We start from the raw sequence: 13,029 nt of genomic DNA, 5'->3' as shown, positions 1-13,029 counted from the left end.
AACAATGCTACTATTTTTACCCATAATTTCCTATTACATTCACTATAATTGTAAATATATCTATTTTAATAGTAACATTTGTTTTTCTGACAAAGTTGAAGCATTAACTATATGCATTTCGCCTCTCCAATGCAAAGCTTTGAATTAGGTATAGCAGCATGAAAGACCTGCTCTTCACTGGCAGTCAGTAAATGCTAAACCACAGGGATTCACTTGCAGTGGCCCCGCCTTATTGGACAGTATTTTGTGGGTTGCCTCCAGTTCCCCCAAAACGTATAGTGTTGCCCCAGGGAGAATGAAAGAAAATTTGCTTACATTGACTTTCATGGCACTATCTTTGTCATCTAAGGAGAGTAAAGCACTCTAACATATGAAGAGTTTTTCCAACATTCTCCTCCAGTGCACAAATTTTAAACACTCCAACAAGCTTATTTTTTTATTTACCACAACAGAAAGCTGATAGCTTCTAAACTGGGGTTTGCAGCAGAGCAGAAAGCAAGCCTTTTTGGACAGCCAAACATCAATTCTTAAATGTTCAGGTTATCATCACTTTTTACTTACAGGTCGACAGAGGCAAATCTACTGCTTCTTGAAGAAGCTGGGGGGGATAAAAAAAATATACCCCCTTTTTAAATTCACAGTTCTAATAGCTACTGGCTTACAATTTCTATTTACTAGAGTCAGGAGATACCATTTCCACAGAGAAGCTCTTCAAAAGAAACACAACAAACAAAAACCCAACCCACAATCTACTTCTCCAGGGAGCTAAACTGTGCTGTAACAATCACCAGCAAGAGATGGCCAGACTTCTCAGTGCTGCCTATTTAACCCACCAGAAAGCCACCCCACAAAGCCTAACACAAGTCTTCATCTGATGCTGTCCTCTATAAAGCTTAATAAAAAAACCCCAACCGAACAGCCAAAAAAAAAAAAAAGCCCACCCCAAACAGACAAAAAAACCAGAAAGTGTTACACTACTCAGTTATTAAGTCACAAAGATTCAAATTTAGATTTATATTTAGTTCTTCAATTCCCACCCAGAGTTCAACCCAGTAAACCAATCTATTTTTAGCTTTTGACTCTTTTGGACATTTCCTTCCTTCGTCCGTGTAAATGCGTCACAGCTTCTCAAATGTTTCCCTTTGGTTAGGGAAGGATGCATCTGATCCCAAGCTTAAAAAAAAAAAGTTTACACACACGCACTGAGCGGTTATTGTTGGCCAAGTTGTACCCCTGTTCCGAGTTAAGGATAGGCAAATTTGACGCCAATCCTCACACTGTACTACAAAAAATATTGCTCTTTCTGCACTTACAGGTAACAGCATGTCATGGCTGTCTTCTGCAAGTATCATCACTAGCCAAACCATGTTTTATCTCTTTCTTATAATCGGGCTTGACTTGGCTCTGCTGCCTTGATAATTCAATAGACAAAACAGCAGAATTTTCCCATAAAGGGAACAGAAATGAAATTCAGGTTTGTAACTTTCTGTTCAGCCACTAAGGCAAGAAATTCAGTCAAGTGACTGTCCTTGTTTACTTTCCAAAGACAGTCTTCCACTACATTTGGAGAAGCTAGTCTCTTAATGTTTATTTATTTAATTAAAGCATTAATAAGCCAATCAAGAAGTTACTAGATAATACATTATGGCTGACTTCATCTTTCCATCTGAAAAAGTGCCACTGTCCTAATAAACTTTAATTTGGCTTGTCTTTGTTGTCCTTGCGGAAGTCTAGCTTGCCTAATCCCCTGTCAGTTAAGCAATGCACAGCACTGATTTCCTCTCTGAACCTCGCAAGCCATGGCAAGTTCATCAACTAACCTTATCTGCAGAAAACAAGTACTTGAGGCACACAAAGTGTGACTTCAAGGGGTGCAAAGCAAGAGCATAAACTACTGCTGTAACTGTCCTATTTCCATTATTTTAGGACCAACAAAAATGGACTTGCTAACTAACATCAATAAAGCAAATAAATAAATGAAGACGGGATAAAAGCTTAGAGAGTAAAGCTTTATATTAAAAAATAAATAAATAAAAATAATGGCTATTCAGTTTCTTTACCAGAGAAAACATATCCTATTTTATCTCCTTATAACAACAGACAAAAGGAGGCCTCTAAAGACAGGCCTTACATTTTCTTAAGTCTGATCTTCGCTGCACTATGTACTATCAGATTTTGCACAGAATAGGACAATTCAGTCAACTTCTATTTCAATTCTCCTTGATTTGCTGACAGCTTTCTACCTTTTTTCTGTGCCTTCAGCTGCAGATATTTATTCCTCTAATTCCAGAAGAATTACAGAAGTCCAAGACATTTCAACCTTAGCCTAAATTTTTTAAAAAGGGTGGAGCATTTTTATGATCTCAGAAAATGATACAATCTTTGCACTCAATGCTGCATAACCCAACACATCCAAAACGCAGTGGCATGATAAACATTTGGAAAGTGAAGGACTTACTACCTTAATGCTGGTAGACAATTACACTTAACAGTGCACTGCCAAGTCTACATAATGGATACAGCAAAGTTCATTGTGTAGTATAAGAGGTTAACCAAGTAATATTTAGTATTTAAACACTCCTTTTATTCTAACTCTCTTCTTGGGATGTTCTTGATATATTCTCCTGCCGTTCTCAATGCATCCTCCTTTTATTATCTGGGCCAAGTTCTAAGAAACATCATTTCATCTCAACATTTAACATCTGCTGGGCTCTGAAAACTAGCAGTCCCCAAGACTTCAACTTTTGAGACTTCTTTTTTTAAGAAATCTCAGCAATAACATTTCTTGTTGCTTAATGGCCTCAAAGTTATTTACCAGCTAAGCGACCACCACAAAGCTTAGTGAAAACACTCTGACCAAATGCCTTGACAAAGTATCTCACAGGGCTGCAGGTTTCACTGACGCACAAAAATGAAGGAATTCAGCATAAAATCTAAATGTTTGGGATTTGAATTCACTGTTTCATACAAGAAGTGAGGTACAGACTACATACAAACAAGTAGATATTTAACATGTCCTTGTGAGCCCTACTGGCTGCAGTATACTTCCCTGTTCATTTTTAGCACTTAAGAAATCTCACTTCACTATGACCCCAGACCCTTCAGCCTCTAATTGCTAAACAGTTACGTAGGAAGCTAACCACAAAAATCACTACCGGTTGTTTACACAATCTGCAGACACCTCATGAATAACTATTACTGCTCATACATACACTAAGACTACAAGGAAACACGAGTAATTAAGCTCTGGGTAGTTTCACAGACGACTGGAATGCATCGGGATTACTTACAATAGCCCCGTTCAGCGCCTGCCGCCCAGAATACTTTCTCCAACTTTTTGTTAAGAAGATTCATTGTGCAACCTCAGTTTTCTAAGCTACATGGAGTATTTAGTTTGACAGTGTATACATGCCACACATACATCACCATGTACACTGGTAAAATAAACCTTCCTGAATCTCAGACTCATGTTATGACTGTTACCCAAGCTGATAACATTAACCTCTTACATGGATTTGTAGGAATCATCTAAGCACTCTGTTGAAATACTATACTATAAAACATACCAAACAAAGCAAATTACTGGCATATTTTGAGTGCTGGAAGCCTATACTTTTCTTCCTACCACTTACATATTGCTTTCTTATCATCTTAGGCCCTGAGAGACAAAAAAAGAAAGGAATTTTCACATCTTCCTGTAAAGGTTCCTTTCCCCCCTTAATTAAAAAACCACCATAATTACAAAACAGTAATACTGATTTCAGTTCTTCAGTAAGGTCCAGGTTATAATATATTACATCCAAAGTACCAGCAACATGCACAGTTCTGCACTGCTCAGTAGGAAAACCTGCTACATATCTGCAGTGGTTTTTATTAACCTGTGCTACTGCCAGTCATGCACAGCAGTAACAATGACATAGGAGATGAAACAAATTTGACTTAATGATGTGAGAAGACTCCACTCAAAAGCCCTGTAAAACAACCCTATTTTTTAAACAAATGCACAAAGACAACTAGGCTATCTCCTCCTCCTCTGGGTAACTATAGGAGGCTGGGATCAACAGCTCCAGTTTCAGATGAGTTAAAGCAGCTATTTGGCAGAGAAGTCACCGGAAAGGTCTTTGTATCTTTAAAGCAGAGTCTTGTCACTCAGACTGTCTGGTGAAACTTTAGGGACACAACTCATTTATGACCCTGTATATCAATATAACAACCTACTCTAGAGGCTGAAAATCAGATGCTTTAATGTACTGTAGTGTCTACTGCTAAACGCACTTGAGTTGTTCCTTGTCATTCCAATTCCTCCTCCTCACTACTGGGTAAGTGATCTGTTTTCTCAAAACAGCAGTATCCTTCCTGAAGGAATATGACTCAGCTTTGCAGATCATCAGTATTACTTCACCAGTAGTCTACTTTTTGATTTTGCTGCATCAAGAAAAATGTTAAGTCAAAGAAAGATGCTTCTCCAAATCAAGCAAATTTCTTTATGAGAACAACCAAGTATATGCAACCATTTCAGTCATTAGATTTAAAACAGCCTGCTATGACCTTCAATACATTTTTATTTCACCCATTAGCCTTTTTTCTAATTAGACTTAGTTCTCAACGTTGCACATAAAAATTAGTCTCCTTTGTTCTCCTTAATATCACCCACTTTCAGAAGAATATCCCTCAACCCACCAGAGCATTTCCAAAGTTTCAGTGTGTTTTTCCTATTTTAAACACTTGCTGACCACAAACAGCCATTTCAGTGATCTCACCTCCTTCTTCAAGCTGCAGACCAAAATCACAGTGCAGTTTCACCCTATTAATAAACTGACCTAATAGTCTGCATCTAAACAAGCCCATTTGTTGACATCAGACATTTTTTTTTTTACTGAAAAAGAGTAGTAATATTTTCTCTTTATATTGGGGTAAGGAAAGCCTTTCCAAGTTTTTGTTCAGGTTTTTTTTACCTAGATGATCATTATATATGGAAAAGTTTTCGGAAGCCACATATTTCAGGTTGAAATTTCATACCTGTTTCTGCTATGTTGCTGTGGGACACTTAATTGGAGAGAAACCACTTCTTCAAGAAACATTTACTAGCCACCTTGTCTACACAGTGACCAAGCTCTGCAATTAATGAAAACCTCAGCTGTACCGAGTCTCTTCCTACTTCTGCCAGCTCCTTTCTGAGCACATCAGCACTTCATGCTAGCTCAAACGTACTCCCAAGAATGGGCCTGGCTTTTCTGTAACTCTCATTTACCTTCCTCTCCAAACGTGCACTTAGTTTATCAACTGTCAGCTAGCACAGATGTTACAAGTAAATCTCTGTCCCCCCTTAGGAATATTCATGACTACTGCCTCTGACTCTTTCAAACACACCCTAACCTCTAACTTTCTCTATCCTTTGCTATCCCCAAAGAAGTTTGGCTATTCTACTCTAAGCCAAGCTGCACAACAGCTGCTGCATTTCACACTGCAGTGTTCTGAGCCCATCTTCATTGTTCCAGGAAACATCAATCCAACAATGCTATATCCAGAGTAACTTCTCCATTGTAACTTCATTGTTTCTGTAGTCTTCTTTCTTCTGCATACTTCATACCAGGAACTATCAAGTTGTAACATTTCTCTATGGCATTTTTTTTAAAACATCACTTCCCCCCAACTTTTATCATCTTATTAAATTGCATGCTGCTGGAACTGGATTCAAAACTTCACAGAGGACCCACTGCTTTTTCAGCTGAGGTCAACCAGTACAAATGACAGCAATACTGCTGCAACCTTCTTACTGACTAAATCAACTCAAGTTAACAGATTCTTGAAAAGCTGACACAACACATTAATTTTTTTGCTGGTTTTGTTTGTTTGGGGGTTTTTTTTAAACACAAATGCTGTTGTCGCACTAAGCTGCATGAAAGAACAGCCAACTTGTTTCATACTTTGCATTTTCTGCATGCTGACCACTTCTTAAAACCCCCAAACCCACTTCAGCTCCTGACAGCCACAGGGCCAAGAATCAATACTTGCAGAGGACAGCATGGAGATATCACATGGCATACCACCAGTGCTGCCTGCCAACACTTCACTTCTGGCTTCATTATTAGATTATTTTTGTTAGACATTTGCCACTACTCTGTAGCTACTCCAACTGCCATGCTAAGAAAGCCACACAGCCACAGCACTGACAACCTTCTCTGGAAGTTAGCTGCTACACATCAAGGAGATAGCGCTTTTCTAAGAAGGTTCATCTATCCTAACTTTATACATCTCTGTTCTGCTTCATGGATTTAAGCAGGAAATTTGGCTTCTCTCTCATGTTTGATGCCTAATATGAAAGCTATTTGCCTGTGATCTAAACGCTAGAGTGTTTTTCACTAGTAATATTCACAAAAAAAAAAATGCTCCCTTTTAATAGTATGCTTGCTTTTTCTTTTCCATGTAATCTTCTCCCCTCCCCCCCCCCCTTTTCTTCCCCTCTTCCCAAGACACTTTCTGCTACATTAGCATTTTTAATGTTGCCTACTACAGGCAGTCAACTTTCACAGCCACTATCACACAGGACACTAATGTAAAGCAAGCAAGGCAACAGTGTAGAACAATATGATTGACCCCACTTGGAGTACCGTGTGACCCCACATGCAGTACTGTGTGAAGTTCTGATGTTCCCAATATAAAAAGGACATGGAGCTGTCGGAGCGAGTCCAGAGGAGGGCCACGAGGATGGTAAGAGGGCTGGAGCACCTCCCATATGAAGACAGGCTGAGAAAGTTGGGGCTGTTCAGCCTGGAGAAGAGAAGGCTGCATGGAGACCTCATAGCAGCCTTCCAGTTATCTGAAGCGGGTCTATAAAGATGCTGGGGAGGGACTTTTCCTTAGGGACTGTAGTGGTAGGACAAGGAGTAATGGCTTCAAACTTAAACAGGGGAAGCTTAGATTAGATATAAGGAAGAAGTTCTTTACAGTGAGGGTGGTGAAGCACTGGAATGGGTTGCCCAGGGAGGTTATGGATGCTCCATCCCTGGCGGTGTTCAAGGCCAGGTTGGACAGAGCCTTGGGTGACATGATTTAGTGTAAGGCATCCCTGCCCATGGCTAGGGGGTTGGAACCAGGTGATCTTACAGTCCTTTCCAACCCAAACCATTCTATGATTCTGTGATCAGGAAGAAGTAAAACATAGGTGCCATCCCTGTAAATGTGAAATTGCAAATTTCTGAGTAAATCTTTTGGTTTTTAACTTCACAGTATTGTTTGTTAAGTGATTTAAGAAAAAAAAAATCAATTATGTTTTCATGATACTCATTAATAACTCCTATATGGGCTCAGCTACTCAAGCAATTATCAGCCTAGGCTGCTACAAGCAGACTTGACTGAACCCAGGATGACCCAAGTCTCAAGTCACTAAAACATGCAGAAGTCTTCAACTACAGGTCTATAATCACAATATATTTCAGCAACCTATTTTCCTATGATACTCACATGGACATATTGGTACCTACATATACCTCAAAATGAAGTTTTAAATTCTTTTATCATTAAACTTACATTAAGAAGAAGGTGGGAAAGAGTAAGTGTACAATATTAGAACCGGGTACTATTCAAAGCTGGCTACCGGCCTGTTCTCTGACTTCACCGCAGGAGAGGTGGCACACTGAACTCTTCACTCAGGACACCCTTCTCTCTCCAGGCCCACATTCATTTTACAGACTTAGCCCTCCTCTTGAGAAGGACTGCTGTCACCTGTATAGATTCAGTTTTAGATGGAAAATCCTCCACCTTTTTGTTTTCCCAGATTAAGTGATGAAGTACAATTAACAGTTATATTCATATTCGACCTAGCAAAACTTGGGTGGTTATTCACACTAGTGACAAGACTTCCAGAGCCTCTTGTTTTTCCTTTGTTTTTCAAACATTTCTTTCTCTCCAAAAGGTCCCTGCCCCTTGATCTAAATTGTGCTCCTTCTGGAAATGCAGAAAGTGTTCTCATAAACAGGTGGTGACAACACAGATCTCCTCAATGGCTTTAAAACTATATTGTTTATCCACAAATGAATGAAGCTTCTGCACAGTTTGCAGAAGCCACTCATCCTAAATGCATCTTACAGGAAGTAACATCTGCTTTTACTGAAAAACTGTGAAGAGTTATCAGTTGATAACTTGAGTGTTTGGGGTTTTTTTCCCCATAGAGACTTACCAGAGTCATTTATAAAGGCACTTGCTATACTGTCCAGCCAGGAGTTGACTGTAGTGCTTACAAGCCTTTTTATCCGCATCCTTTGGTATTCACAGATTTCTCCATCATTCCAGAAAGGTAAGTTTAGTTACAAAACCTACGATCAATATCTCTTTTACTCAGATGAAAAAAGTTTTATTCTTTATGCTCAAAACTAAAATTGATTACCTTCAACTAGCAAAAATTCTGTGGTTTGCAGGACACTTATAAGAGCACAATTGAAACTTAACAGACAGCCCTCATTCTTGCTTCCTGAAAACGTCCATTGACAGTACCCTCCCCAAAGTACTGAGGACTCAAAAGTTGTAAACATGAAGATTTAAGCAGCAACAACAACAAAAGAACAACCACCAAACAAAATCTCTGTACGACTTACTGCCCTGTAAGCCATTTGATGGCAGACCATCCAACTTTGCTCACGTTAAACATTTTCAGCTGTTCTATATAAAAAAAAACTTTAAGTTGAAACTTAAATACATTTTGAAAAGTTTTATCTTAATACCTTTTTCAAACAGAATAGATCTTCTATAGTTACTCATGTATTAACATGCCTCTACGCAGCCACTTACACTCTGCACCACTGGGTTTTCACACAATAATAAGTCTGGTTTTCCATCATTCTATGGGATTTTATCAGTCCTTTCAAGTCACGCCAGTGCACTTTTTAATAAGAAAAAAAAAGGGATACTTGTCTATACATCTTCAGCTCAACACATACACCTTCTGTCAGTTTACAGAGTCATCTCTGATCTCCAATTTACGTACAGGACAGAAAGGCACTTCCTACAACCCCTGTGTTTTCTTCATCGAAACGTAATCACTTTGCTTGGCACTCAACTCTGCTTCTTAGCAGTTTTACTTTTAATCCTGTTACAAAGAAGGTGACAGATCTAACAAAGTGTTCTTGTCTTTTCAACTTCAAATAATGAGATTTAGATACCAAACAGGTAACGGAAAGCAAGTTGCCTCAATTTCTTCCAATTCCAATAAAGGGATTCCTATTTAAATTCAAGACACACAATCTTTATGTTTTCATACTACTACCTCACTTGCAGTTCAGCTGCTTTCTACACATTCCAATTGCAACTTATTTCCACAACAACTCAGAGTGAGTTTACATTTACATAACCAAAGTGAAAACTGGAAATGTACACATTTCAAGTGATGTGAACCTAGCTGCTGTTCAATATCTTAACAAAACATTTTCCAAATAATGAAACTCTGTTCTTTAAGCTACTTGAATTCTACTTGAGGCTTAAGTCTTACAAAAGGACAGGAGGAAAGCCAATAACCCTGCTGGCAGCTCAACTGACCAATTTAACTAACCCAAGATTAGAACTGATTGTTTAGGCAGGTTTTTGTTGTTTGTTTGGGTTCCCCCCGCCCCCCCCCCGATGGAATACATTGTAACATTTTTACTCATTTTCTCTTTTAAGTAACAGCTACAGCTTTGCTGACATTCTCTGCAAGTGACAGGAAAAAGGAAGCATTTGTCATTGTAAATACTGTAAAGAGAAAACTATTTTGTCTGCTCCCACGTACACCAAACTAAGTTTTTTGCTTGTTCATTGATTGCTCTGTCCATTGTGTTTCACTGAAAAAAACGCGTGCCTCCTGTTCAAACAATGGGAAGCACCGGAGATCTCTTAATGGGCCCTTTCCTTGTAAGAGTGGATCATGTACAGAGGCAGACTTTGAAGAGCTCTTCCCAATATCAAACACCTACAAGAGATGCCAGAACATTTTCCAGCATATGTCACAGCCCTGGCTGAACCAGATAACCTCCACATGTAAATATGGAAATAAGAATGCCAGTTGCTAAATATGCTCTAAGAGGTTTTTTGATAAGCATTTGACATGTCCTTCTACTGGTTTAAGATTTTTGGTTCTGTAAGACTAAGCTCAGTGCAACTTCCCTGTTATGAGAAGTTATCAGTATCAGAAGCCATCACTGCACCACTTACAAGCTTATCAACTCTGTGTCATCCCTCTACCCACACATAAATGTGGAAGTTGACTATTAATACAGCTGGCAGGGTCTTCTTAAAACTGCAAGATTACTACACATGCACCTATTTGTAACTACACTAGGCAGACTGTAAGTCTGCTATTGTAATCCATCATTTTGCTTTCAACAGGATTTTTTTTTCCTGAGAACAACGAAGCTCAGTCCTTCCTCCACGATGAAACCCACTAACGCCAGCATCTTGACTCGACAAGGAGTTTCGCACTCATTGCTGTCATGTGAAACAGGTTGCTGAGGGAGCATCAGGCCCTTCAGAAGTGATGCAGCCCCCTGTTCGGACCGTCTGTCCAAGCAAATGCAGCTCTGAATCCTGTTCCAGGGATGCCTGCTGCAAATCACACCTCCTCCTTCACCCTCATTAAATCAAACACATCCAACAGCAAGCACCAACCACAAGCAGCACTGATTATGCCATTTCCCACTTCCCTCACGGACTTCCCTTAAAAACCCAATTAACACAGCTTTTATCATTATTAGCAGTGCCGCTATCATTACTATAATTTTTTCTTTTTTTTTTTCTTTTTTTTTTTTTTTTTTTTACACACGAAATCGGCAATCCCCCTCATCTTTCCAGCGGTGAGTCTGCATTTTCCTTGCTCGCCGCTCCTTTTTAGGCATCCGAACGGAGCAAGTGCCCAGCCCTGCCCTGCCGCCCCGCCCGGGAGCGATGGCCTGGGGGTGCCCAGGGGGGCCGCGGAGCCGCCGGCAGAGCGGAGCGAGGGCGAGAGGGAGGAGCCGCCGCCGCTCGGGGGAGGGCAGCCGGCACCGGAGGGAGGCTCAGTCGCCGCCGCCGCCCCGGCTGCCGGCAGGGCTTCGTGCCCGCTGCCGGCGGTTCGTGCGTCCCGAGCAGCCCTGCCTCCCTCCGTCCCTGCCGCCATTCCCCGGGGCACAACGTCTCGGTGGCGGGGGCAGCCGTCCTCCCCGCCCGGTTGCGTGCCGAGAGTAAACACCGAGGGAGAAGGCGGCCTCCATTTTTTTATCCCGGCAGCCTGTCAACAGGCTCCCCCCCTTCCCCTCCCGAGCCTCCGCACCGAGCCTGGCTTCCCAGCCCGGCAGCGCCCAAGAGCCGCTGCCGCGCGGCTCGCGCTGCTGCCCCGCCTCAGCGGAGGCGAGGACACCCCCTGAACGTGGGGCTTCGGGTTTTGTCTTTTTCTTTCCCTTCTCGCTGTGAACACCCGCTTTCAATACTGCCCTCTCCCCCCCCGGCCCTCGGCCGCCACCCAGCAGCATGGTACCGGCGGAGCGCGACCGGAGGCGCGTTGCCTTTTATAGCGGTGTCATCCCCTCATTCCTGCCCGCCCGCCTCCCGGGGGGCCCGGCCGGCGCGGCCCGCAGCCCTGCGGCGCGCCGCTCCCCTGCCCCGCTAACCCTCCCCGGCCCTCCAGTATCGAGGGCCGCCCGCGTCCCGCTGCGGGACGTTTTCGGGAGCACCGGGTCCGCCCAGCACCAGGTGGTGCCGCTCGGCGCCGGTAACGCGCCCGTTATGGGGCCGGCATGGGAGGGAAAGTCGCACCTGTCACCGGCGGCACCGTCTCGGGGCAGCACCCCGCACCCGCCCCGCCGGGCCACGCCAGGCCGCCCACCGCACCCATTTTCACGCATCGTTTCTGCCGGCAAGGGTGGCGTCCCCCCAGCAGGCGAAGCGCCGCTGCCTCCGGCATGGGACGAGGGGTCACGGCTTTCCCCCCCTCTCCGCTGCCGCCCGGCCAGGCCGCCCTGCGCGGGCCGAGCCCCGCACCGCCGCCTCTCGAGGAAGCGCGGCGGCGCCCCGCATGCACAGGCACCGCCGAGGGCTAGCTTTCCCCGCGGCCACCTGACAAAGCCGGCTGCCCTCGCCCCTTCTCCCAGCGCCGCGGGGAAGACGTCGCTCCCTCCACCTTTCTGGCCATCTCCAGCCGCGGCCTCGCCGCTGCCCCTTCCCCCCCATCCCTCCTTGGTGAGGGACGGGGCCGCACTCACCGGATCGGAAGAACGCCGCGATGTCCGCCGAGTCCTTGGCCGCCTCCTCGGCCCCTTCCCCCGCGCCGCTGCCGGCCGTGGTGGCGGCGGAGGTGGCGGTAGCGGCGCTGCTCATGGCTGCTGCGTGTGGCGGCGGCTGCTCCGGGCGAGACCCACCGCCAACCCCACCGCCCCCTCCGCGGGTCCCGGCTTCACCTCCGGGCGGGAGCGGCCGTTAGGGCGGCAGCCGGAGCGTGCGAGCGATGCGGAGCGGCGGCGGGCGGCCACGGCGAGCGCAGGGACATGAAGGTATGTGCGGAATGGCAGCTCCGGGAGCGCCCACCCCCCGCAGCCACCTAGGAGGCGGCGTGTGCATGCAGAGAGTCAGGGCGGGCGGGCGGGCGGCAGCCGGAGCGCAGACAATCGCGGGAGGAGGAGGAGGGCGACGACGACGACGGCATGGGAAGGGCCAGCAGTCCGCGCAGGCAGCACCCGGTGGGCGGAGACAGAAGGAGCCGTTCCAGCCTCTTTTTTTTCCCTATTTTTTTTTTTTCCGAGGGAGCAGGGAGCGAGCCGGAGGAGCAGCAGCTGCGCTAGCCGCCGTGCTGCCGGTGGCCGCAGCAACCGCCGTCCTCCATCTTGGCTGGGAGGCGGAGGAGGAGGAGGGTGGGAAGGGGGAGCCGGGAAACGAAGCGAGTCCCCGCCCGAGGAACAAGGGCGGCGGAGCGGGGGGGGATCGGGAATCTCCGGCTGCGTCCGGCACCGGTCGGGATGGGGCGGGGCAGTGCAGGACGTCAGCGCTCCCGCCGAGACCCCTCCCCATTGGCTGGGGCGCGGCTGCCGGGGG

At 45.0% G+C, this 13,029-nt stretch overlaps 1 protein-coding gene across 1 annotated transcript in view; it reads right to left on the bottom strand.

Annotated features, from left to right (window-relative positions):
- TRIO (trio Rho guanine nucleotide exchange factor) overlaps positions 1-12,829 on the bottom strand; it is a 249,428-nt gene extending 236,599 nt beyond the window's left edge. The window contains exon 1 of the mRNA XM_030473732.1: positions 12,204-12,829. Within this exon, the coding sequence (XP_030329592.1) occupies positions 12,204-12,318 (115 nt within the window). The 5' untranslated portion in view covers positions 12,319-12,829. The remainder of the gene's footprint in view (positions 1-12,203) is intronic.
- Between the last annotated feature and the right edge of the window lie 200 nt (positions 12,830-13,029).

This window comes from Strigops habroptila, chromosome 1 (assembly GCF_004027225.2).
Source record: "Strigops habroptila isolate Jane chromosome 1, bStrHab1.2.pri, whole genome shotgun sequence".
Lineage (NCBI taxonomy): Eukaryota > Metazoa > Chordata > Aves > Psittaciformes > Psittacidae > Strigops > Strigops habroptila.
This window is presented reverse-complemented; position numbering and strand designations above follow the sequence as displayed.